Source organism: Fulvia fulva, chromosome 5 (assembly GCF_020509005.1).
Source record: "Fulvia fulva chromosome 5, complete sequence".
Classification (NCBI taxonomy): domain Eukaryota; kingdom Fungi; phylum Ascomycota; class Dothideomycetes; order Mycosphaerellales; family Mycosphaerellaceae; genus Fulvia; species Fulvia fulva.
The window spans coordinates 3473131-3498229 of NC_063016.1; the positions used below are offsets into that span (position 1 = coordinate 3473131).

Consider the following 25099-nt stretch of genomic DNA (forward strand, 5'->3'; position numbering starts at 1 on the left):
GTGCTGCCATCAATCGCCGTCTCTTGGCGTTATGACGGTACAGTATGCTCATGCATTCAAACAGATCCAGGTCGTTGACATGCAGCATAGGAGGAGAAGTTGCCCCCAGTGATCCTTGTGGTCCATGGAGAGTTCCTGCCGCGCGCTGATCAATGCGCCGGGAAGCCGTGCCGAGCTCCGACTCAGTCTCTGCAGGTGTTCCCGCTGCCTCGCGTCCTCGTCAACGCGACATGAACGTACATGTATCCGTCAACATCAGAGACGGCCAAGTACTTCACACGTCTTTCTACTCCTCGTCCATCGTACAGCTCACCTGGATCTCCGGCAGTCTAGCGCAGCCGGCGGTGAAGCGAGCGGCGGCCATCGCCCTTATCAACTGCGTATGCAACACGCCGAACATCTGGACGTCGTACCTCTATTACGATGAGCCCAGATATGTGGCTGCCTTTGCGGTCAACCTGGGTGCAGCCCTAGTCGCTATTGCATTTGCTACGCTGGCCTGGGTCTACCTCAAACGAGAGAATGGCAAGATGGATCAAGGCAAGCCGCTTGGAAAGAGTGGACCCACAGAGAGGCAGCAGGCAGCCGGATTTCGATGCCTTCTGTAGACGAATAGATGCTTCGTGACGAGGCATCAACTAGGACAGAAGGGCCGTGCCATGACATCGACAAGTGACCCCCATGGCATCGTGGGGAGCATTCCACCCCAGCTTCAACATTCACACCCCGGCTTGCTCTCCACATGAGATTCGCTTCAACATTCAACCGCAGATCGGCCATTGCATCAGGTCGCCTATGTGATCCTGTGTTTGTTTATATGCAGCTCTTAATGCGTCTGTTGCAAGCTGTCATTCAGATCACTAGTAGACGCCATCATGGTCAAGATTGCCAAGATCGAGCACTTCCGTGTAAAGCCTAGATGGCTGTTCGTCAAGCTCACAGACGAGGAGGGCAAAGTCGGCTGGGGCGAGGGCACGCTTGAAGGACATGATCTAGCTGTGGAAGGAGCGTTGAATGAGATTATTGTTCGACTCATTGGGCTGGAGGCAAAGTATGTTTCAGGACTCTGCTTGTGTACGAGCTTTCTCTGACGGTCTGGCAGCAATATTGAGCATATATGGCAGCTGGTCTGGCGGCTTGGCTTCTACCGAGGAGGGCCTGTCTTCATGTCAGCGCTGTCAGGTATTGATATTGCTCTTTGGGACCTGAAAGCTCGACGACTCAATGTGCCACTGTACGAACTCCTTGGTGGCCTGGTCCGGCAGAGATGTCAGGTGTACTGCTGGATAGGTGGAGATAGACCAGCTGATGTCGAGGCTGCTGCGAAGAAGAGGAAAGAGCAAGGGTGAGTGCAAAGAGTCAAACGTGATATGATGATCATAGCTGACATGACACCTGCAGATTGACTTGTGTGAAGATGAACGCTACAGAAGATGTCAACTGGTTGGACATGCCATCCGTCCTTGACTCGACAGTAGAGCGATTGCAAGCAGTCAAAGCACTAGGTCTCAATGCTGGTCTCGACTTCCACGGGCGCCTGCACAAGCCAATGGCAAAACAGCTTGCCAAAGCGTTGGAACCACATCGACCGCTGTTCATCGAAGAGCCCATCCTTGTTGAGCATCCCGAGGCATTGAAGCAACTCGCCAACATGACCTCAATACCGATCGCGCTTGGCGAAAGGTTGTACCATCGGTGGGATGCTAAGAGATTTTTAGAAGAAGGTCTCATCGACATCCTCCAGCCGGACATCGCGCATGCGGGAGGTATCTCAGAGACCAGACGTCTTGCCAACATGGCGGAAGCCTATGATGTGGCCATCGCACCACATTGTCCGCTTGGTCCAATCGCGTTCGCAGCGTCGCTACATGTCGGGCTGTCGACGTCCAACTTTGTGGTTCTCGAGATGTCGCTGGGGATGCATTACAACACAGAGGCAGGAGACATCGATCTGAACACGTACTTGAAAGATCAATCGGTGTTTGAGATCAAAGAGGGTCATGTCGCTGCTCCGACTGGCCCTGGGCTGGGGATAGATATCGATGAGGACATGATCCGAAGGATTGCTGCAGAGACCGAACCTTGGCAATGCAAGGAGTTCTATGGGCCAGATGGGTCGATCAGAGAGTGGTAGAAGGACCTTCATCAAGCAGTTTATCGCAAGGCAAGAATTTGTGGATGCCTTGGGCAGATCTACAGGGCGATCTTATTGGCTATTGTAGCGAAAAGCTTAATCTCACCCTGCGTCACCCTGCAGCTCCTTCCGTCGATGTTTGCCTGTGTTTTGGCGAACAATCGCTTTGTACTCACCTTCACCTCAATATCAAATAGCTGGGCATTTGTCTATGGCGCATTCGCGTACTCCGACCACCACCGATAACCCAATATGACGACCGACTACAGCAAGCTGAAGGTCACCGAGCTCAAAGACCTCATCAAAGACCGCGGCATTGCCCAGACCGGACTGAAGGTCAAGCAGCAGTTCATCGAAGCACTCGAGGCGCAAGATGCGGAGAATGGCGATGGCAGTGGCGGTGACGCGGCCGGCGAGGCGGACAAGATTGATGAGGCAGCGGATACCGGCGCAACAGAGTCTGCAACAGCAGAGGATGTAGAGGGGAAGGACGCTCCGCCGGATGGCGAGGCCAATGGCGGCGACGACTCGCTTAATGACGACTCGGAAACCACAAACAAGCGCAAGCGCAGCGCCACATCAGAGATACAGGAGGAGAGCGCGAGCAAAAAGCTGAAGGCTGCTGAAGAAGACTCGGTCGAGGTAAAGGGCGTGGAGGATGTCGTCGCTGAGGCACCTGCGCCCGTCGATACCGAAATTTCTGCGGCAGATAAAGTCTTGCCACACGGCAGCAGCGATGATGTCCAAAGGGACGCGAGCATGGACGACTCGGAGCAAACATCAAATGCCGCTCCGACTGAACCTAGAAAAGACTCCGACCAAGGCGCGGCCGCGGATGCCACTTTATCTGGACAACACGCCTCTGTATCACATGACGATTATGCTGCAGGGCCTCCTTCACGGCATCCGCGGTCGCGAGCCTTGTACATTCGCGAGCTACTGCGGCCTCTGCAACCCAATGCGCTCCGGGAGCATCTCGAAACCATCGCCCAGTCAGCTGACTCTACATCGGGCTCCATCGATGACTTTCACCTCGACAAGATGAGGACTCACGCTTTCGTACTCTTTGATTCCGCTGGCGCCGCTTCAAGAGTTCGAGCAGCGCTTCACAACAAGAAATGGCCAGATGAGGCCATGCGCAAACCCCTATGGGTCGACTACATACCCGATGACAAAGTCCGCGAATGGATTGACATTGAAGTCACTAGAGGCGACAATACTCGTTGGGAAGTGGCTTACGAAAGTACGGGAATGGATACAGATACTGGAGTTATTGCAACACTGCAGGAGGTGGATGCTCGACCCAGCGCCGGCAGGCAGCCAAGCATCAACAGTGCAGCCCCGCGTGGTCCTTCTGGTGCAGGTGAAGGTATGCCTAATGCGCCCTCCGGACCTCGTCAGCGATCTGGGCAAACACAAGCACAAGCGCCACCACATTCAGCACCTCCACCAACACAGAGAGCGCCTGAAAACAGAACGTTTGACTCGCTCGATCAGCGGTACTCCTTCACCGAGATGAAGCCCAAGTTATACTATCAGCCAGTACCTGGAGACCTTGCGCAACGTCGTCTAGATGACCTTGCCGCCTCAACAAGCCGAGACTGGAATGACCGTGACGCAGACCCATCAGCGTACGCAGAAGGAGAATTGTTTCGCTATACCTTCGAAGATGGAGATCGACTAGTGGACGGCGGAGCAGATTTTGGACTCTTTGGACGGCGCGGAAGAGGCGGCGGCTTCGGACCTCGAGGTGATCGTGGTGGACGCGGACGTGGCCGGGGTGGAGGAGATAGCTATCGTGGTGGTGGCCGACGTCCTTACGCATAGTCACCGAATAAGACTCACGTCCTTCTGAGGGCATACTGCCTCTCTCAAGAGTCACCTACGAAATTGACTACGGCGACTTCGCCGATGCAAAATCCCAATGTCTTGGCATATCGCATCACTTGCCCGCTCCATACGGACCCGCCTGACTTGAATAAATCCACGTGAGCTTACATGAGTTGAGATTGTCACCCTGTGGAGCTTCGATCGCGGCCGCAGTCTTGATGCAACCTCCAAGATCAGGAGAGGTACTATTGCTCACGAAGATGCCCCGAGGAAGCATACCACAACACCGGTAACAGCATCCAAGGCTTCTCACTCGTATCCGTTACGAGCGCGACAGTCAAAATTTAGACGCATGGCGCATTCTTCCACGTTGCGCAAGCGTTCCCAGAACTGCAGGCCGTCCAGTGCCGACTTTGTCAAGCATCCACCTCGCTGAACCGCAAGGTAGTGTGACCGGCTTTGGACTCGTTCATCGTTGCGGCGCATATGCCATACCCAAGAACCGAACTTGGCTGAATTAACGCCAGCCGCGGCCAGCTAATAGTGGAGTCTCTTGGGACTCAGTTGCAGTGTTCCATCGTAGCAAGAGTCCAAGCTGGCTACGGGTCATGCTCAGATCTCATGCCCTGCGCATAGTTCTGAGCTGATCGTGGCGTTAATTCGATGATGAAACTGCCGCTGTGGTGAATACTGTAACCCAGCGGCGTTTATGAAGCTATCGATCATTCGACATCTGTAACGATTGCTCACAGGGCCGTAGCGCGTCATAAGACTTCGCCTTTGCAATGGTGAATACTCGAGCGCTATGGTGAAGACTGCTACGGGTCTAGGTGTAGGTATATTTCAGCTTCATCTTGCGATGTCAATCATCCTCCAGCCATCGGACATCAATTTACCCAGTTGCTTTTGGGAAGACCTTGCACAAAACATGTCTACAGCCCCGCTCGATGCCAGTGCAGTACGCCCGGCAGGGCAACACATACCAAACCGAACGCCATCCTTAGTCATCGTGTCAACCATCTTCCTCCTGATTACCACAGCCTTCTTCGCAACACGACTCATATGGCGCTTCAAGCACAAGCAACGAGGCTGGGACGATCTGATGGCCGCTCTGGCGTATATCAACCTGGTCATAATGACTGCTTTTGCCTACGCCTCTGCCCACAATGGATTTGGCAAGCACCGAGTCGACATTCTGCCGACGTTCACAGTCGCCATGTTCTGGTTCTATATGTATCAGATCTGCTACAAGACCATCGGAGGTCTGACGAAGCTATGCTTCTGCATGCTCTACCTCCGACTGTTTGACGCGAAGAAAGCCTTTTGTCAGGCTGTTGCTATCAACGCTGGTATCATCGCGGCCGGGACGTTGGCCTTCACGTTTGGCACGATCTTCCAATGTTTGCCGATCCACCGTAATTGGGACAGAAGGGTGGAGGGCTATTGCCTTGATTTTGCCGCCTTTTGGTACTCACATGCAGTGTTCAATACCGCCATGGACATTGTGGTAAGTCTACAATAGCAAGTCAATTGATTTCTAGCTGACAACTTGCAGGTCTTCGCCCTGCCCATCCCACAAATCAACACCTTGCAAATGAAGCAAAGAACCAAGACAGGGCTCATCGCCGTCTTCGCGCTCGGCGCCTTCACCATTGCAGCATCGATCGTCCGCATGGTATTGCTCAAAGGCAGCGCCAATAGCACAGACACGACATACGGCTCAACACCTGCTCTTATCTGGACTGAAATCGAGGCCAATACATCGGTCATCTGCTGCTGTCTGCCGGCATTGCGAGTTTTTTTCGTGCAGGTCTGGCGAAGTGTACGAGGAAAGACTGGTCCAGAGACTCCCAGTGCCAGCGATGCACTGTCTGAAGGAAGGCAGCTGGGCGTGCCAGCAGACCCACTCGCTATGCCAGACAAGCAAGCTACTATGTTTTCCCAAGTACGATACTCGCCGCCTGCAACGAGCGTGGATTCCTTCGAACGAGATGGCGGTGTTGAGCCCGGGCACTACTCTGTGCTCGATAGGCTCGGTCTGGGCAAGAGGAGTGGCTCCAGCGAAAGCGATGGAGAAGGCAATGGTTCACCGAGCCTGGAGCTGGGTTCCATCAAGAAGAGCACAGACTTCAAGCACCATTCTATGGTCAATCCAAGAGACGATAAAAAGGGTAATTGGACATTCATGAGATGTTGAGAACAGAGCCAGCTGCGGAGAGAGGGAGATGGCTTTGAATTTCGAAAGACTTCTTTTTTTGATACATAGTATCGCTCGTGACTGATAGCGGACTCATCCTGCTTGAGTTGCGTTGACTTCTAGGCTAGGTGGAAGCAGGGCTCTTCCTTTCGTCAGTCCCAGCTGTGCTCAGGCTTTGGCGGGTAACAATCACATGGACCTGCTCCAGGCCTATCATGCTAAGAAGCAGGAATACACCAGCTCTTAGCCCCAGATACACACTGCCGTTGAGTCCTCGCCACTTTCTGCCGCCAGCGAGCCGCTCGACAATGGCCACTGCTAGAGTCACCCCGAAAGCCACCGCTCCAGCGTACGCCACCGGCCGTTTACCCACACGCCATAATAAGTACCACGGCCCAACATATAAGAGGAAGTAGATCCAATCATGCTCACTGTGAAGCGAGTCAGTAAGTATCTTTCCGAGGTCCAGTAATCTCAATATACATAAGGTCACCTAAACCATTACCACCCAGGCCCATGGAAGATATGAGTAACAACAGAAACAAGAGCCGTGTGTACAAACTGTTCAGAGCTGATGTACGGGACTTGTAGAGAGAGAGGAAGAAGGTGAAAAAGAACCATGGCACACCAACTGCCTCCTCCACCGCTTTGGCCTTTCTGGTCCCGATAAAGTTACATGCGCTATTGAGCCATCGAATGATCTGCGGAGGGGCGGACATGCTGGAAGAAGGTGGTACTTTTGATGTTGTGACCACAAGACCGCAATCTGGGTACGAAGTTGAGCAACGTCCTCCAACAGAGGACGAGGTTCTATAGGGTTGAAGCTACTGTGTGACTAGAACTATCTTCACGCATCTCCACGGCTGTCAGGATCCGAGCAACGGAGCCGACGATCTACTACTGTGCCGCAACGGACAATCGTATCGTTGTCAGTGTAGCTCGCGAAGGCGTCTCGACAGCCATTTGGACCACGACCATGCGCCGACAACAGAGGCAGCGCAAGTGGACGTGGCCCCGGTAAAGATAACCAGGCCTTCATGTCTCCCAATCCCGAGCTTTTGACGATGAACCGAGCCTTTGATCAGAGCCGCACTTAGGGGGTCAACCAGAATGTTTCCGACGCCCTGGAGAAAGACGACAACGGCGTGTGTCGAGAACACAAATAACGGATCGTCGCTGGTCTGTCCCCATAGCCAACCTCACCGTACAGTCGAAGCCGAAGAATCTGGAAACTAAACTGAATGGTATCGACGCCATGGACGTCGCGAGGTCAAAGTAGGAACGCTGCTCTCGCCGCTACTAAACAGCACGCGAGTGAGAGAGAGTCCTGACTGAGAACAATCTGTCGGAAAGAAAGCCAAAGGAGGTCATCGAGAGCAAAGGCTAGGGATAGCGCGCGGCGGATACGGGAAGATACTTAAAGCAGGGCTTCCAGCGCATCTTGGGATACCATGGGATGCTGCAAGAAAGGGACTCCGCAAGCCATGTCGCGATCTTGTTTGCTACTTGGTTCTCATATGCTGACCACAGCAGTGCACTTGATTTCCACAAGCAGTCTCGGATCTGGCAATGCCCTCACCTCCACAGTCGTTCTCGCTGGTGCAGCAGTCTTCTCGGGAAAGACTTTGTTCCACTCCTCGTTCATTCCGGAGTAGTCGTCTTTTATGTTCACCAGGAAGATCGTGGCATCGACAATATCCGCTATGCTGCCTTTGCCATCTGTGGCGCCCCGGATTACGCCGTCGATGTTAGATAGAACTGCCTCTGTCTGCTCCCGGATGTTGAGTTCCAGGCGACCATCTGTATCTTCTTTGACACCTGCCCAGGTACCATCACCGCGTCGAGAGGAGGTACCGGAGACGTAGATAGTTTTTGTTGATGGTTCTACTATTCTTGCGGGCGTGTAGTTGGCTAGACCTTGAGCTTGGTTGGCAGAGAGGAAGAACGGATGGCTGTTTGTGTTGGCCATGGTTGAAGGAGTCGCAGACAGTGGATGAGGTCGCTTCGCACAAGGCGTGGTACTGCAGCAGGTGAAAAGAGTCTGGGATAAGGTTATTGAGGTACCGGCCCGATGCCCGTAAAGGTCTGACGGACCACGTCCCTGCATGGCGGCAGCAGCTCACATGGGTATATGCAGGGTCCTCACATTCGTGAAGACTTCTCTACTGTATGCACCACCTTCACGCCCAGTACCTGAACTCTTCATGCCTCCAAATGGGGTCGCAAGTTGGCGTACAAGCCAGCAATTCACCCAGACCAGACCAGCATCAATCTGCTCGCCCACTCTCCTCGTCCGTGACATGTCCTTCGTCAGAAGCACAGCAGCAAGCCCGTTGGGGTTATCGTTGGCAAGATTGATCGCTTCATCTTCAGAGTCGAAAGGTGTGATAGTCACCACCGGGCCAAAGATCTCGTCGCGCATAACGGAACTCCGGGAAGCGACATCAGTGAGGATCGTTGGCGGGATCCAATAACCCCCTTGTTGCTGTTTCGGTGGCACTTCTCCCAGCTCGAACTTTGCCCCTTCCTTCTTGGCCAGCGCCAAGTAGCCTCTCACTTTGTCGTAGTGAGCTGCCGAAACGACAGCGCCGACGTTGCAACGAAGCTTGTAGTTGGCTGCTACATGCAGCACGAAATGTATGACGAACGTTGTGAATAGTGATCTTTCAACGTAGGTTCTGGAGCCGCACAGACAAATCTCACCCTGATTTTCGAAGGCAGCGATGGCAGAAGTCCTCACGGCCTCAGCCAGGTCAGCATCGGCGAAAACAAGCGTAGGATTCTTGCCACCGAGCTGTAAAGATAAGTGTTTGCCAATGGCCTCAGCGGTGTCCTTGCGGATCTGGATGCCGGTGGCGGTACCACCAGTGAATGAGATCCCTTTGACCAGCTTGTGATTGACTAGGGCCTTGCCAGTGGGCGCTCCAGCCCCGAATATGATGTTGATCACACCATTGGGCAGCCGAGCCTCCCGCAGCACATTCGCGAGAAGGAAAGCAGTGACACTGGTCAATTCGCTCGGCTTAGCGACGGCAGCGCAGCCGAATGCTAGACAAGGTGCAATCTTCCAGGTGAGGAGGTAAAGTGGCATGTTCCATGGGCTTATCAGAGCAAACACACCCTTTGGCGAGTGGTGCTCATACGTTAGGTGATTGGTGTCGGTAAATCGTGCAGCAGACTCTTGGTGTAGAATGTATCCAGCGAAGTAGCGAAAGTTCGACACAGCTCTGTCGATCTCAATCTGGGCTCGCTCGTAGGTCTTGCCCTGATCTATACTTTCCCATGTGGCGAAGATATTCCTCCTCGATGCAATAATGTCGGCAATCTTGTTCAGTGTGATACTCCGTGCTGCTGGAGAAGTTTTGGACCAGGAGCTGAAGGCGCGGTGCGCGGACAACACCGCAGCATCAACATCGTTCGCGGAGCTGTTTGGGACCTTGGCATAGCTTTTGCCGTTCTGCGGGTTGACAGAGTCGAGCTGGGCGGAAGTTGAGCTCGAGGTGGAGAAAAAGCCGTCCACGAAGTTCGTCAGCTTGATGGGAGTTACTGTGCTGTAGCTGACTTGTCGCAATGCTTGTTCGTGGTTCGATGCATCCCAAAGCTGATTCAGAACAGCATCAGCCATCGTGATCGAAGTGTTGCGGTGCTGCTTGTGTCGGGTCGAGTGCGATTGCGATATAAAAGTGCATTAGCCGAGTGGCGTGGCATGCTTGCGGCGCGACCCTGAGATCGTCACGCCTGCAGCTGGTCGTCCCTGTCAATGCTGCGGCAGGTCATGCGGCGGGCAGCACTCCGGCGTAGAATTACTCAAAGCATCCATTGCTATTGAATAACGTGCAGCCAACGCGGATCACGGTCGAGGTCTAGAAACCGTAGCGCGTTGCTAGACAGCATCTTCGCTCTGTCCTGCCTACACAGGAACGATGACAAATGATCATCTGCAGCAAGCATATTTCCAGCCTCTGGCATCTCACCCAGAGGAAATGAAAAGTCGCTCCCCATAACAATCCTGTCGGGGCCCATCTTCTTGACCAAGTACTCGAGTAGGTCCGGATCATGAACCAGACTGTCGACCCAAATGTTGTCCCGATCGCATAGATGTTCTGTTGGAGTCACATTGGCGGCATCTGTCGCAACGAGATCTGGTCGGCAACCGTAGCCATGCTGGATGCGACCCAGTAACGCAGGGAACGCCCCTCCAGCATGAGCAAAGAGCATTCGCAGCTTCGGGTACTTGACAAAGACACCTCCTGAAGTCAGAGCGTGTATAGACAGAGCTGTCTCACAAGGCATGCCTACCAGCCAGCTGCTCCAATATCGACTCCACCGCTTGCTGTTCTCTGCAGGAAGCGCGTAGCCCAAGGGGTGTACGAACAAGGGCATTTCTAGCGCTTCGCAAGCCTGCCAGAATGGATTCAGACGTCTGTCATCGAGGTTCACATCGCCGATTGTCGTGCCTATCTCGATCCCCTGCAGACCCATTTCCTTGCATCGTCGCATCTCGACGATGGCCGCTTTGACATCTTGCAGCGGGACAGTACCCAAGCCGATGAACCGTGTTGGATGCTCGTCGCAAAGTCGGGCAATATCATCGTTGAGGAATCGAGCGAATCGTATGGCTGGCTCCACAGGTTTGTCGTAGCAGAAAAGTACCGGCACAGTGCTCAGTACCTGCACGTCGACATTCGATTTGTCCATCTCTGCTATGCGTGCTACGGCATCGAAGCAGTTTGGCTCCACCGTTCGGAAAAATGTGTTCCCAACAAACATGTCCACCTTGCCTGAGTCTTCAGCATTGGGTCTCATGTTGGGCCAATTATCCCCAGTGCCCATGTCGGGTAGCTTGCTAGGCATGATATGCGTGTGGAAGTCAATGCGGAACGGGGCATCCTGGTTGATGGTGTCGCGCGAAGCGCAGCAATCTCTGTGAGCTGGCATATTCCAAAGCGTGGTTGTCGTGACCTTGGTGGGGGGTGGTGAGTGCTGTTTCAATGAGTGATGAGCGGTCTGTTTGCCTGTTGCTGATGAGACGTGCAATCGACTGACTCGATCTGCATCGCCGGCAGCAAACTGCTAGGATTGGCCTGCGTGGCATCGGCCCGAGCAGCATATCTTCGCCAACAAGTAGTGTGAAGCCCTCGGTATCAGCAAGCATCTCTGTAGGGCATGATCGGATGTGTTCCAGCAGTCCATGGCAAAGACAAACAGAAGACGGAGCCTTGTGTTGTACCTAATGCTTTGATACCAGCTTGCAGTCGAAGTCGTTTTCCAAAGCCGAGCTCCTCCCCGAACCCAGCAGCAACAGTGACCATGGCAGCAGTCGGCATCCCGAACCCAGCGACATTGTTTGGCAGTAGCAAGCACCTAGGAGGACTATACCTCCCCACTGCGATACGCAGGTAGACAGATCATCCAATTCACTGAGTCTTTTACCCTCAAGTAGTTTCCACAAGATCCCAAGCTCATACACTGATCAAGTTGCGCAATGCAGGTCTGTCTTGTCAATCTCTCAGATCCATTCCAGTGTCAGCGGTTTCGAGGTGCAATGTGTCGGCAAATGCCACATCCTTCTTAGGTCGTTCGCGCTGGTCTATAGGGCGTGCAGAGTGCCACACTGATTCCAAGGGGTGGTCTATCGATGGCGGGTGCGTTGTGGGTGTGACGATGGAAATGTGCAAAAGGATGGCTGTATCATGGAGATGGAGATGACACGGAGGGACTGAGTCAACGAACCTGGTCCAGAACTAGAAGATGAGTGGTCTCCGGCGAGCGGGAGCTAGCGGGAGTGCTGAGCGGCCACCCGCCCACTGCGTCGGGAGCAGCAAGGAACTAACAACATCCACATGGCGGATGGACGGTCCGAGAGGTAAGACTCCGTGGACTCTTACATGTAGCTTGGCTTCGGTCACGCGACCTTCTCCCGAACAGAATCCACAGTGCTTCCCGCTTCCCCTCAATCTCTGCATGATGATGTGGTCCTGTGGAGGTCTGCCATCTTGGGTGTTGGCTGCCTGTTCCTGCCTGCAGACCTTGGCACACATGAAGCATCCATGCATGCCATATGGCGAAAGGAACATTGGCGGCTGAAAATCAAGCCCTAGTGGTAGACTATGCTCGGCGGAGTGACGCGCGAGACTGGCGAGCCTCGTCACGGATGCCGCTGCCCATATATTGATGTGCTGCTCCCATTGCTCCCGTGCCGTAAGCCCTCGCTCTTCAAGCTTCCGGTCTAGCTCTCTACCATGAGGTCCTTCTTCGCCATCGCCAGCTTTGCTGGCTTAGTGTCTGCGGCACCCAATGCACAGCCTGCTGTGAAAAGACAAAGTTCATACGGCGCATCTCCCCCAACAGTCACTATCAAGAACGGCACCATTCAAGGCTCTCACTATGCTGCAGCTAACGAGGACTACTTCTTGGGAATCCCTTTCGCGCAACCGCCTACTGGAGCGAATCGATACCGCCTCCCTCAAAGTATCAACACTACCTTCGATGGTGCATTCCAGGCCACCCAATATGCACCGGAATGCTATGGCTATGGAGTGGGTTTACCCGCTCAGCGAGAGACAAGATGAGGCAGTGCTGACATGTTCGATAGGGTGATCAGATTGGCTATCCACAATCTGAGGACTGCCTATACCTCAACGTCGTGTGACCTTCAGGCTATGAAGACCAAGAATTGCCCGTTGGCGTCTGGGTACATGGTGGAGGCCTATACCAGGGTGGCACAAGAGACGAGCGGTAGTAAGTTCAGGCACAGAAGCCTCATTGAGACACCCGAGTCGACACACACACACAGGACGCTCATGCCTCCTGACCCCTTCGTTTGAGACATTTGGGCTAACGCACTTTACCTTTTGAAGCAACTTGACATTCATCGTGGAGAATTCGGTCCAGATCGGGAAGCCTATCATTGCAATCTCGATTGCGTACAGACTTGGTCCTTGGGGTTTCTTGAACTCGCGAGAGGTCAGCGAAAGTGGCAACACGAACCTTGGCCTTCGAGATCAGCGGCTTGCCTTGCACTGGATCCAGGAGAACATCGGCGGATTTGGGGACGACGCCGAGAAGGTGACTATCTGGGGTGAGAGCGCTGGGGCTGCATCAGTGGGTTGGCACATCACGGCGTACAACGGTCGTGATGACAAGCTCTTCCGAGCTGGCATCATGGAATCTGGCAACCCAATCCCGTATAACAGCTATTTCTCTGATGAGCGGCATCAGCCAAAGTACAACGACCTGCTGGAGGCTACAAACTGCACAGATGAACTTGACACTCTGGACTGTCTGCGATTGGTACCAGAGGCGACACTGCAGAATATCTTTAACACGACCAGCCTAAACTCAGGATGGTCTCCAATTGTAGACGGCGACTTCATCCAACGTTGGGGCAGTATCCAGCTTGCACAGGGCGCATTCGTCAAAGTACCGATCATCGATGGAGCCAACACGGACGAGGGGGTCTCCTTTGGACCAAGCCCGGTCGCCTCAGAGCAAGTGTTCAAAGAGCTCATCATCAACAACAGTGGCAACCCGCTTACTGCACACTGGGCAGACCAAGTGCTCGAGGCGTACCCACTATCACCAGAGTATTTTATCCCACCGGTCGAAGAGGTACCAGCGAACTACACCTGGCCATCGTCATACGGAAACAGCCAGCAGTATCGCCGTAGCGCTGCTTACTCGGGGGATTTCTCCTTCATCGCTAACCGTCGCGCAACAGCCGAGATATGGGCAGCCAACGGCCTTGCCGCGTACTCATACCGCTTCAACACTCAACCCGCAGGCGCCAAGCCTATTGATGGGGTCGGCCACTTTCAGAAAGTTGCGTTCGTCTTCGACAACACCCAAGGTCTTGGCTACGATGCGGAGCATGGTACGACCAACCCATTCGCCAACAGGACTAAGCCATACTACGAACTCGCCGAGCTGATGTCAAAGTCTTGGGCATCATTCATCTACGACCTTGATCCAAACGGCTGGAACGGGCGGGATGGTCTCGGCTCCGGACCAGATGCATGGCCAAAGTACAGCCTCGAGCAGCCAGAAAACATTGTTTTCGATGCGAACGAGACAGGGTTGGCGGTCACGGAGCCTGACACTTTCAGAGCGGAAGGGATTAGGTGGATCATCGATCATCAACTCGCGTACCATAGATAAAGGCTTCGCGGGTGGTCAGCCGACTCATGAGAGCATATATCACAAATACGCCGGCGGCGCCTCAGAACTCCTCCCTTCCGGCCCTTGCATCCCAGAAATGAACCTCAGCATCACCCCATCCTCATTTCTCTCCGTTTTCTCATCCCGCTCACTCGGCCTGGTCTTCATCTTCTTTGCAACTCTCTCCAGCATCTGTCCATACATCTCGTTCCCTCCTTGCTGCACCAGTCCCATGAGCTCCACTTTCTCGTCATACAACTTCCTCAACCGCTGACAGTCCTCCTCCCACCAAAACAGCAAATCAATCATTTGTTTCTGCCTATACGCCGGAACCTTCGCAAGATGATGCGTCAAGTTGGGGCCAATGTTCTCAGTATGGACGGTTCCATCGTGGCCCAGGACGTTAATCTTTTGGAGCTTCTTGAAGACGACTTTGCTCACGGTTGGATGCCAGATGATTTGGGAGGCGTAGAGAGTTTAGTCGTCGAAGCCGTAGGGCGAATGGTCTTGGCCTGGAGGCCCTGCTGTTTGGTGGAGGAAGACGAAGTTTTTCTGGGGTGTTGAGATGTGGCCTGGGTCGGTGGTGGAGTCTTTCATCATAGAGGGGATGGAGTTGTTGGCGAAGGCAGAGAAGCTGAAGCCATAGCCGCCGTTTGGGTTGCGGTACATTGTTGTTCGGGAGACCTGGAGCGGTTGTTGGAGTAATACGTGCTCGGTGCTGAGGATGTCTCAATTCCTGGTGAGGTTGTTGCTTGAAGAATCCATGATGGAGACGCCGTGGCGGAACGACTTCCTCTTGGACTGAAGTGCTATAGAAACCAGGACTGTGCCGCATAGCCATAGGCAAAGACGTATGCATGTGATTCTCCAATAGAGATACTGTTGCTTGTAGCTTTGGAATCAAACTCTGGCTTGGACTACTTCGCCATGTGTGCTGTCCGTCAATGCAGACTCTGCAGAAGAGCGTCTGAAAGTCCATACACGTGATGGCTGAGCGCACAGGTGTGACGTCTTTGTAGGGCTAGAAAAGCATACGAAGCTCTCGAAGCCATGTGAGGTTGATGATCCTTCGGATGTGTGTCATCGGATCCTCCAGCGTTACTGTGTGGCGCGATGGTACGTGGTGAGCTGCAGCTGAGGATTAGATCAAAGCTTCTTCGGGGGTATCTAACGAACGACATTTGCCCAACCCAAACATCATAAGCCTACATTTCGCATACGCATTTCCAACAGATACCACCTAATTGTGCTCTTTCATCTCATCCTCACGTTTCCCACCCTTCTGGTAGCTGTCTCCAGAATCACTTCGGAGCTTGCGAGTCTTGCTCCTCTTGTTCTCGCCGTACAAGATGGCAAGGACGTATAGCAGGCCCATGATGCCCGCGCCTGCGCCGTATCCAGCTTTCGCACCCGTGCCCAGGCCTCCAAGTTTCAGCCCAAGTCCGCCGTTGATAATGCCGAGGAAGATGACGAGGCGCCCAACAGTCAGATGGAAATAGGAGGAGATTGTCCTGCCCTGTACTTTCTTGTACATTCTGTGGTGGATGATACCCCAGAGCGGCTGAGTGAGCATGAGTGCGAACACGACCGTGCCGAGGATGGGGTGATGGTTGCTCCAGTAACCCTCTTGCGAGGCGTAGTATGCTCCGAGTCCAAAGGCTACGATGAACATGGCGAGGCCCAGATATTGAATGCCGGTATGGACCCACATTGCGCTTGGGAAGTTGGCGACACGAATGAGGATGCCGCCGATGGGAAGTACGAAAGCTACAGCCAGGCAGGCAAGCGCAGCGTGGGCAATGATGTACGAATCAGGAACGCCTCCAGAAGCCATTGTGGTTGTAGTGTTGGTTGTTGTCGTTGCGGGAGTATTAACAGCGCTGGTCACGAACGGGTTGACCCCTGCATTTCCTCCTTGAGCCATGGACATGTCCCAGTTGAACACACCGTAATCGTCGTGGAAGCTGATGTCCGCGTTCAGGTCATCAGACTGGATTGGCGTGCCCGACTTCGAGGCAAAGATCCACATTGCGTTGTTGCTCGCAAAGTTCGTCGACCCACCAGTCCAGCTATTGCAGTTTGTGCATTCGACGTTGGCAGTCATCACACCATCAGCAACACCTGAGCCTTCAAGAAGTGTGATTTGACCACCTTGACCATCTTCGTGCGCAGGCTCAACATGGCCGACGCCCAGTCTCGGCGAGACGGTGACGTTTGTGCCATCGGCGGAGAGGTATGCGACAAAGATGTTGGCTCCAGCCATGCCATTTCCCTGACCCAGACTGATCCACTCATGAGTGCTTGGTCCCGAGATCTGGAAGAATATGCTGCCGTTCCCTGATTGTGCGGTCTGCTCTGGGATGTTGAGCGAGTAGCATATTCCTGAGGACGATGGACATGTTCTCGAAACCGCTGATTGTGCCGTGGCCACTGCGAAGCATTAGTATGATGATAGGAATTTAATAATGTATTGTCAACACAAACACTGGGTCAGGCCAGCCAGAAGAGCTCCCGTCAGCGCGATTGAAGACATAGCTGTAGGCTTTGCTAGTCGAACAGTAGAGGGAACAGTAAAGGTAATAAGCTCAAAGCTGCTTCGACCAGTGTGGCTTTGGATGATGGTTAGTAGTAGCACCGGAAAGTGCCAGATAAGGTAGCTCAATCACGACACAGGAGCGATCGCACCGAGCCACGGCAGAAGGAAAGCACTTCATATTATTTTATCTTGGGCAGGTCCTAGTGAGGTCTTGAGCACAGCACCGAAACCTTGGCTGACTCATCTGCCAACGAGCGGCGCAGCGTCGTAGGCTCGATCGCAGGTCAATGGGCTTGTCGCCATTGAGCCGGCACATTGGATGAGTGAGACCAGCACGTGGAAATGGTCAATCTGTCCAATGGCCGCAGCACAATTACTCCAGAGGCAAGGTCTGATACTAGCAAGAGGGGAGAAAAGCGTGGCAAAATGGTTGTTGCTCCGACAAGAAGATTGGAGAAGAGCTGGGGGTGACCATTCCGCCGTCCCCCATTGGGATGGTGTCTAACTGCCGACCAGGGATGCAAGTCGTGGAGGTGCGCGGACTCGCAGCGCCGAGCATGAACAAGGCTTCGAGACTGCGTACTCCTGATGAGATGAGATAAGCGCGGAATGATGAACGCCATGGCGATGTCGTGCTCTCAGCCACTGCCGAGGGGGTATGCATAGACTGCGGCAGGTCCAGGAAATAACAAATACCCAGCAGTCAGTCTTGCCCAAGGAGCTGGCATGGGACCACGACAGATGGGTGGCTTTATCGCTGGAGCAGTGTCGCAGTCAGATGATGGTCCAGCAGAGTATCTCCGGGGGAAGGTGTTGCTGAGAGGCCCTACCCTACCAACGATGTCAATGCCAAGTGAAACGAGCAAAGAAACTCGAGGTTTTGTGGCAAGCCATGTCTCATCAAGCATCAGACCACGAACTTGGTCGGTTTCGTCACATCCGAGTGGACTGTCTGCATGTGAGACAAAGAACAGACTTCTGAGGCGTTCGCCGGATCTGAGCCCTCCCGTCATCATGCGGATCCATGACCACCACACTCGGTCGAAGGCTATACCCCTCATGCTGCAGTTATCTGATCGACACAACGATGCGTATGCTACGGGCTATCATTGTTGTTTGACGTCTGGAACTCGAACGTAAGTGGCACCCGAAGACGGCTCGACCACTGACAGGATCACGGCCTTCCCTGCCACAACCTTGCCTCGCTCGCACACTGCTCATCTGTGCGGTGGAACAAGAGTGTATCCGACCCGGCACCGGTGCTCGACCCAGCATTTAGACGTGCAGGGATTTGTTAGACAACCTAACCTGCACATTTCTTCATCCTTACTCGCAGACAGTCGATAGCCATCATACTGGTATAGTGAGCCAACTTCAAGAGCAAGACAGCACACCGGCAGCAGAAGCTCATGGGTCACTCATATACTCGTCTTCAAGTCGCCATGATCGCTTCATCACCCCAAACATTGTCGATAACATTTCAATGCTGCTTAGATGATATGCTTAGGTGATACTCACGACTGCTCGGTGTGTCCATATCCCGGGAGCCGACGAGGATCTGGCCATGCGTAGACGCTTCGCGCAAGTCTCTTCGCTCTGACGGTCGCTGTGTTGATATGCAACGACACTGAAATTGAATACAACGACACTCTCTGCAGCACTGAACTTCGTCGACAATCTTGGCCTCATGTCGATGCCGAAGTTCGTCTTCATGGCCTTTGCACCCGCTCATGATACTGCTCTTCGCCATATCCGACGATACCGGAATTTTCCCAAACGTGTAGCTTGTCCACGAAAGGGGACGAAGGAGGAGCTGCTTGAACGTCAATCGTTGACGATACAGCCCGATACTGGTCTGCTCGACTCCAAGTTTAATTCGGCATCGAGCAGGAAAGTCAGAGACTTTAGATTTTCAGTACGTGGCCGCTTGCTCGCCGCCAGACAAGCGATCCTTTTCCAGTGGCAGTAGACGCATTGATCATCCAGTGCTAAGACGTCGCATCTCGGACACTGAATAGTGCCGTACAAAATGCCCGACTACTGCAGAATCGATAGAACCCGGAGATAAAGAATTGAACTAGCAGACATTCAGTCATATGTGCTTTACACGCCGCAAGCACAGAAGACCCATCACCGCCACCCTTCGTCAGCAAGTCTGTGGCTGCGGCCGGGAACAGGCTTGCGCTGGTCAGAGACTTCGCGGTATGGAAGAAAGGGGTCACAGATCAACCTCGACCTGTAGGCTCTCGTCGTCCATTTGGTCGTTGAAGCTGGCCTCGCTACCACTGGACTATACTTCGATGTGATTGTGGCCTTCGTCTCGAGTCGGAGCTGCGGTTGACGAGACAGTGGGTGCAATATGTACCCGGTGGTTTGCACCAGACCCAGCAATCCTCGCTCGAAGCTCAAAGTGTCAGGAGCTGGCAGTACGAGAAGAACAATTCGTCGACTTCAAGCTAACTTCTTGGAAGGGCAGAGTCACTCGAGGTGACAGGCCATGAGCCGCAGGCTTTTGGCCCCAGATGACACATTCATGGCTTGGTAGTGACGACACGCAATCACAGAATCACAGGCGTTGCTCGCCTTCCATATTCTGCCATGGTATCTGATCATTCGTGTCGATCTTAGTACGACGTTGATTGGCTTGGTAATTAAGCCAGTCGCTGTCGATTTGCGGTACTGGTGCCATCGTTGCCTTTGGGTGAGATCTAGAGGGCCCGGACTGCAAGTATCAAGCCTTCCATGTCCAGCTCGAAAGCTGTTCGCAGAAAAATATGCCGCAGACCGACCTGCGGCGTAGTTCGCTGATATGAGACGCCGACATATAGATCGTGACCACGAGAGGAGATTCACGTCTGCGAGAAGAGGAGGGCGGTTGCTTAGATCGCGCCTGCCTGGACTTGCATGTGAAAACGGTCGCTGCCGCGCTGCCGCACGACCCTTGTCCGCGCTAGCGAGCGAGAAACCCTGCAACAGCCACAAAGCTGTTTCCTCCCACGATTGCCTTCCATCTTGACTTCGCCGCGAGAACTCAATAACAACATTTGACGACACCACATGCACACGTACCGGAGCCAGGCCAGCACACCATACCAAGCGCAACGCAACAGACAATTCACGATGGACGGCAAGAATCGGAACTGTCCAAAATGCAAACACGAGGTTCGTAGCAAGATGAAGGGACAGCCGTGGCCTCTACTATTGTGCGAGGCCTGTCTGAACAAGAAGAAGCCGAAGAACTACGCCAAGCAACAAGATCGCATCGAACGCCGCTTGAAGGGTGGCATTCCGCTGTCACTCGGTCTGCTCAAGTTCCAAGCTGAAGTCGCGCCAGCGAAGCCCAAGAATCCCACGCTCGGGGCGGAAGACTTGCCAGCAGATGTACGCACCTGGCTTGATCAGGTCTCCTTGTCAGTAGAGAGGCTAGAAGCTCTGCCTGCACCTTACGGACATGCCTTACTAGCCTTGAACAGCACAGATACTCTGCAGACCACCAGTCGTGCATCTGAATCGAGCACCTACATCAAGCGCGAAGACTCAGCCGAGTCAGAGGATACGAAGCTCCCCAGGGCAGCTCGCGGCCAAGGCAGCAACAAGACTCTTTTCATTGGCGGGCTCCATCGTGAGGTGAAGAAGACGATGTTGGCATGGTTCTTCAAGGACTATGTCCATGACATCCCGTTTGTTCGCCACAACTGGAAGGTCAAAGGTCGAGGAAAAGCAGTTGAATGGGCTCTCGTTGAGATGGACACACCTTCCGAGGCCGCTCGCGCAATTCGAGAGCTCGATGGGAAGGAACTGCTGGACTGCAAGGTCTCTGTACACTTCCACACACCACGAGCATCCGTCAAGCCCTTCGATCCTCAAGTATACACGGAGACAGGTCGCACGCTCTACATTCGAGGTATCGAGCCTGATGTTACCGAAGACATGCTACTCACCTTCATGGATGACTTTGAGGCACGCGTGCACATGATTAAGAACGACTATGCCATTGTGGAAGTTTCGAGCAGCGCGGAAGCACAGCGGGCCATTGACTGGCTAGACAAGCAGAGGATACTTAAGCGCTTGCTTCGAGTGCAGATCAACCGCAACAAGTGGCACGAGCCCGTCCCCGACATCCTCACTGGAGCCCCGCGTGCTTTGACTCCTATCTACAAGCTCCAAGGTGACGACGAGCAGAAGTTCTTGTCCACTTTCGACCAAGACGAGGTAAAACAGGAAGAGCCACGACAAAGTGAATACTTTGCCCCTCAGGCCTACTTCAGCGGTCGTGCTGCGATTTCGACCGAGCACCCGCCTGTCAAACGTCTCGGCTACGGCATCAAACGCGAAGGTGATGTAGACATGTCTGACGTCGACTCCATGAGCCAAGTCAGCGATGCGCCATCTACCGGCGATCCTCCTCGCGAGATCGGCGTGGGAGCTGGTGGAGGTGGCGAGTGGATCGCAGGAGTTCTAAGCGAAATCCTCCAGATGGAGATGGCTAGCAGACCATCATCTTGGTTGGACGTGAGCATGTCAGTCCAACGCGAACTACAGCATCAGTTGATGAGGGACATCACAGAGGGCGACCCAAGGGAGGGAACACCGATCTCTGTACCGTTGCTAGAGCTACTGGATGCTCGAGTGGAGGAGCTTCGACAAATTCAAGAGAGTCAAGTTTGAGGCGAGCAAGCAGCAAACCCAGCAGGATGGCAGAAAAGAATGGCATCGAGTGGGCATGAGCATTTGGGGTCAAGGTATGGTCACTGGAATTGACGGCGATGAAGCGGAAAGGCATACTCAGCGTCACTGTATTGGATTGATTTCATTTTCGACATCAGTTTTGTTTGTCTTCACCGTTCTGTGCCTTTTCCTCTTCCTCTTCATCCGCCTCCGCATCCATCCCCTCCCACTTCCTCATCAAGACCACCGCCGCCGCCTCCCTCGCACCTGCCGCCACTCTCCCATTCCGTGTCCATCCCTCATTCACGACCTCCGGCATGATCCGACCAATTGCCACCAGTGTGACGAACACAGGCGCCTCGTAGTCTGCTTGTAACAGCTCCAGAAGCTGTCCATGTAGCTCCTCCCGATCCCTCTGTAGCTTGGTCCGGTGGTAGTCCGGCACAACACCGCACTCGATCATGCTGTGATCTGCGGTCTCGTCCTCCGAGTATCCATCATCCGTGCACTTGAGGCAGGGAGATGTAAACTTGCGTTCGATACGCTCCCAACGGTAGATGGTGGTGCGGTGGGCGAGGGTTAGGCGGCAATCGGGTGCGTGCAGAGGTGGGAGCTTGGTGGGAGATGTTTGCTGCTGGGTGTGACGACTTGATGTGGTTGTGCTGTGTAGTTCGGATGGTGGTGAGGGCAGTTGATTGTGTTTGAGGGGTGATGGGCTGCGAGGTTGGAAGTTTGGAGCGTGGACGGAGAAGTTATGGTGAGAGTCGTGGCGGGTGTGGTGTGATGGCTGGGCCGATCTGGTTGGCGACTCCATCTCGACTTGTGCGGCGGTCCACTCGAAGTTATGCCATTTATGCCGACTAGGGCCTCGAGGCATGCCGCACTCCAATCGTGGTGGTCAGTGCTGAGGCGCTGTGTTTGGGGTAGTTGTCGACGGCTAACGTGGATGTGGGTGTGGTGGTAATTGTGGCGGTGTAGAACGTGCTGTTAAGTCGTGCCAGAGAAGGAAGTAGCTTGGTGCCTAAGCGCGTGATGTGTCATGGCGAGTGAATGCTCATAACGTCGCGGTCGAGGCTTCGCATCACATGCCAAAATGACCGCCACCCATGGTTAGCAATTGAAGATCTGGACTCACTCTCGACCATCTTGAACGAGTGAGAGCCCAAGCATGCATCCATCACCCTGCTGGAAATCTTCTGGTTTTCATCACTATGTCTTATTGCCCGCCAATTCTACTACGGGGTGACTGTGCCTATACACAGTCTGCCCTGGTTGGTCTTGCCCCGGCATCTCTGACACTGGCATGGATCTTCCATCTGCTCTCTATCTCGGCGAGTGCCTTTCGTGTATATATCCATATGGTACTTGGACAGCATTCCTGCAGCCTAGCGGACCATATCCACCGCCCCCCCCCGCGCCCATCTCCGCCGCACCCTTGCTTGCTCTTGCTGATCCTTCGGCAGGTGCGGTGACGCTCGTGCCGGGGAAGACGCTGACGTTGTGCGCATTCGAGGAGCTATTCAGCTGGTCCAAAGGTACTGAAACTGGCGCGGGTGGGACTTGTTCACTTCCCGGATTGAGATTCTTCGATCTCAGGCGGTTCACGAAAGATGTTGAGTAGGACAGAGTGTCGTTCTCATGTGAGTGAGGTGTGCAACTGTTCAGACCACTCACTTTGTTGACACCTGAGGCATTCATTTGATAAGGTTAGCGTCAAACCCAGGTCGCGGTCTGAAGTAGGAGATAGGATCAGGTGTCTATACTGCGCAGTGCGCACGCTATACCACACCTTGCAATGGCGACATACACTTGTGTTAGATACCTGGCTTTGCTGTCCTGAGGGACGTACCTGCTGTCCAAGCCGAGTCCATAATGGCCGCGTTCAAGCCCAGGCGCATCCTGCTGCTCACAAACGTCGACCGCGGCGAGGCCAATGTCTTCCTCGCCACTGCCGCCGCACTTGTTGAAACCGACTCCAGCGTCGAGCTTCACTTTGCCACCTTCCCCGGCCTGGAAGAGCCCGTCGCGGCTGTATCGCAGAATGCGCGGCGACACGCTCCAGACGCCAGAGAGATTGTCTACCACAGCATCAGCGGCCTTACCATGGCCGACGGGCTGAAAAAGTATCTTGCCGAGAACAACGTCCCGCGAAAGGACGACTACCTTCCACTCAGCTTCCTTGCGCCGCTGCGCTTTTCCACGACGCTCAAGGCCATCGGCGACACCATTCCCATAATGGTGCCTTACGGCAGCGTCGACATGGCCGAGATTGTGTCTTGCATCATCGACATTATCAATAGCGTCAAGGCAGATCTGGTGGTCGTCGACACTCTCATGACGGCTGCTCTCACAGCCTGCTACCACTTGGGTGTTAAATTCGCTTGCCTCAGTCCTAATGCCATCAAAGAGTTTGCGGCGCCCGTGCAGCCCTGGGCAGCCGGGCTGTGGAGATATCCAGCGTAAGTTCAACTCCATGTATACTGGTCTCTAGCAAACCGGGTGCTCATTTGATACGAAATAGCCTATTTTCCGGATACTCTTTCCCTGTCCCGCTGCATCTTATACCCTTCAACATCTTTTTGACCCTCTACACCGCCCACACCTTCATCGGAGACTCGCACAGACACGCTGTAGCGCAACACCTCGCATCCAATCTCAAAGTCACTCTCCGCACCCCCATTGATCTACTTCGCAATCGCCCTGATAACGTCAAGATTCTCGTCAGCACTCTGCCTGAGCTCGATTTTCCCTCTATCATCCCTGACCATGTCCTGCCGTGCGGGCCCATCGTCCAGACCGCGTCGCCCATCGCAGAGTCTGACCCGGAGCTCGAGCAATGGTTGGCCGCCGGCCCCGTGATATATATCAATCTGGGCTCTATCTGTCTACTAGCTGAGGACCAGGCGTTGAGGCTTGCCAAGGCCCTCAGATGCGTTCTTGACCGTCAGGATACGCCGCCGCGCGTGCTATGGAAGCTCAAACCGTATGGCGACTACAAGGTGACTACGACCGGATCCAAGATACACGACGTACTCGGACCCGAAATCGACGCCGATCAAGTGAGAATCGTCACTTGGGTTCAGGCTGACCCGTTCTCGATCCTTCAGACGGGACACATCCTGTGCTCCGTACACCACGGTGGTGCCAACTCGTATAACGAGGCTGTCCTGTTAGTGCTCTCTGCGATGGCATATCCACCCCAGAGTGTCCGCAATGCAGTTAAGATAAGTGTACTGATTGGATTTTAGCGCCGGCGTGCCTCAAGTCGTGCTCCCGCAATGGACGGACTGCTACGACTACGCACAGCGTGTGGAGTTGCTGGGAATCGGTCGCATTGGCAACAAGACATGCAAGCCGAAGTGGGAGACTGAAGAGCTTTCACAGGTCCTCCTCGACGTTGCCTTTGGCAAGGAGTCTGGTAGTATCAAGAAGACGGCAACGCACCTGGCGTCCATCTGCCACGAGCACGGCAGCGGAGCAGCTCACGCAGCCAAGATCCTGCTTGCAGAGTGCGACCAGTGAGATGTGGCTGGCTCGAGCGCAGAGATGCTTGCTTGGCTATCCATTGGAGACTCAA

The 25099-nt window shown here is 54.0% G+C and overlaps 13 protein-coding genes across 13 annotated transcripts; 7 read left to right on the top strand and 6 right to left on the bottom strand.

Moving 5' to 3' along the window:
* Positions 1-230: 230 nt before the first annotated feature.
* On the top strand, positions 231-608 carry CLAFUR5_06147 (uncharacterized protein; the record flags this gene model as incomplete). The annotated part of the gene is made up of 1 exon (XM_047905295.1): positions 231-608. One exon carries the CDS (start codon positions 231-233, stop codon positions 606-608), a length of 378 nt encoding a protein of 125 aa, XP_047761839.1.
* Positions 609-875: 267 nt separating this feature from the next.
* On the top strand, positions 876-2134 carry CLAFUR5_06148 (D-galactonate dehydratase; the record flags this gene model as incomplete). The annotated part of the gene is made up of 3 exons (XM_047905296.1): positions 876-1051; positions 1103-1345; positions 1402-2134. 3 exons carry the CDS (start codon positions 876-878, stop codon positions 2132-2134), a joined length of 1152 nt encoding a protein of 383 aa, XP_047762760.1.
* A 252-nt stretch (positions 2135-2386) lies between these two features.
* On the top strand, positions 2387-3961 carry CLAFUR5_06149 (uncharacterized protein; the record flags this gene model as incomplete). The annotated part of the gene is made up of 1 exon (XM_047905297.1): positions 2387-3961. One exon carries the CDS (start codon positions 2387-2389, stop codon positions 3959-3961), a length of 1575 nt encoding a protein of 524 aa, XP_047762319.1.
* An 808-nt stretch (positions 3962-4769) lies between these two features.
* CLAFUR5_06150 (Satratoxin biosynthesis SC1 cluster protein 4) lies at positions 4770-6161 on the top strand (the record flags this gene model as incomplete). The annotated part of the gene is made up of 2 exons (XM_047905298.1): positions 4770-5471; positions 5520-6161. The coding sequence occupies 2 exons, from the start codon at positions 4770-4772 to the stop codon at positions 6159-6161; spliced, it is 1344 nt and encodes a 447-aa protein (XP_047762675.1).
* A 1513-nt stretch (positions 6162-7674) lies between these two features.
* On the bottom strand, positions 7675-8130 carry CLAFUR5_06151 (2-aminomuconate deaminase; the record flags this gene model as incomplete). The annotated part of the gene is made up of 1 exon (XM_047905299.1): positions 7675-8130. One exon carries the CDS (start codon positions 8128-8130, stop codon positions 7675-7677), a length of 456 nt encoding a protein of 151 aa, XP_047762150.1.
* A 150-nt stretch (positions 8131-8280) lies between these two features.
* CLAFUR5_06152 (2-aminomuconic semialdehyde dehydrogenase) lies at positions 8281-9786 on the bottom strand (the record flags this gene model as incomplete). The annotated part of the gene is made up of 1 exon (XM_047905300.1): positions 8281-9786. One exon carries the CDS (start codon positions 9784-9786, stop codon positions 8281-8283), a length of 1506 nt encoding a protein of 501 aa, XP_047762410.1.
* A 197-nt stretch (positions 9787-9983) lies between these two features.
* Positions 9984-11099, bottom strand: CLAFUR5_06153 (2-amino-3-carboxymuconate-6-semialdehyde decarboxylase; the record flags this gene model as incomplete). Its single annotated transcript, XM_047905301.1, has 1 exon — positions 9984-11099. One exon carries the CDS (start codon positions 11097-11099, stop codon positions 9984-9986), a length of 1116 nt encoding a protein of 371 aa, XP_047762762.1.
* A 1304-nt stretch (positions 11100-12403) lies between these two features.
* Positions 12404-14318, top strand: CLAFUR5_06154 (Lipase 1; the record flags this gene model as incomplete). Its single annotated transcript, XM_047905302.1, has 3 exons — positions 12404-12700; positions 12757-12809; positions 13022-14318. 3 exons carry the CDS (start codon positions 12404-12406, stop codon positions 14316-14318), a joined length of 1647 nt encoding a protein of 548 aa, XP_047762413.1.
* A 477-nt stretch (positions 14319-14795) lies between these two features.
* On the bottom strand, positions 14796-14987 carry CLAFUR5_06155 (uncharacterized protein; the record flags this gene model as incomplete). The annotated part of the gene is made up of 1 exon (XM_047905303.1): positions 14796-14987. One exon carries the CDS (start codon positions 14985-14987, stop codon positions 14796-14798), a length of 192 nt encoding a protein of 63 aa, XP_047762039.1.
* A 571-nt stretch (positions 14988-15558) lies between these two features.
* Positions 15559-16851, bottom strand: CLAFUR5_06156 (uncharacterized protein; the record flags this gene model as incomplete). The annotated part of the gene is made up of 2 exons (XM_047905304.1): positions 15559-16748; positions 16803-16851. 2 exons carry the CDS (start codon positions 16849-16851, stop codon positions 15559-15561), a joined length of 1239 nt encoding a protein of 412 aa, XP_047762411.1.
* A 3060-nt stretch (positions 16852-19911) lies between these two features.
* On the top strand, positions 19912-21522 carry CLAFUR5_06157 (uncharacterized protein; the record flags this gene model as incomplete). Its single annotated transcript, XM_047905305.1, has 1 exon — positions 19912-21522. The coding sequence occupies one exon, from the start codon at positions 19912-19914 to the stop codon at positions 21520-21522; it is 1611 nt and encodes a 536-aa protein (XP_047762412.1).
* Positions 21523-21676: 154 nt separating this feature from the next.
* On the bottom strand, positions 21677-22399 carry CLAFUR5_06158 (uncharacterized protein; the record flags this gene model as incomplete). Its single annotated transcript, XM_047905306.1, has 1 exon — positions 21677-22399. One exon carries the CDS (start codon positions 22397-22399, stop codon positions 21677-21679), a length of 723 nt encoding a protein of 240 aa, XP_047761699.1.
* Positions 22400-23394: 995 nt separating this feature from the next.
* CLAFUR5_06159 (Glycosyltransferase sdnJ) lies at positions 23395-25044 on the top strand (the record flags this gene model as incomplete). The annotated part of the gene is made up of 3 exons (XM_047905307.1): positions 23395-23981; positions 24044-24691; positions 24771-25044. The coding sequence occupies 3 exons, from the start codon at positions 23395-23397 to the stop codon at positions 25042-25044; spliced, it is 1509 nt and encodes a 502-aa protein (XP_047762142.1).
* Between the last annotated feature and the right edge of the window lie 55 nt (positions 25045-25099).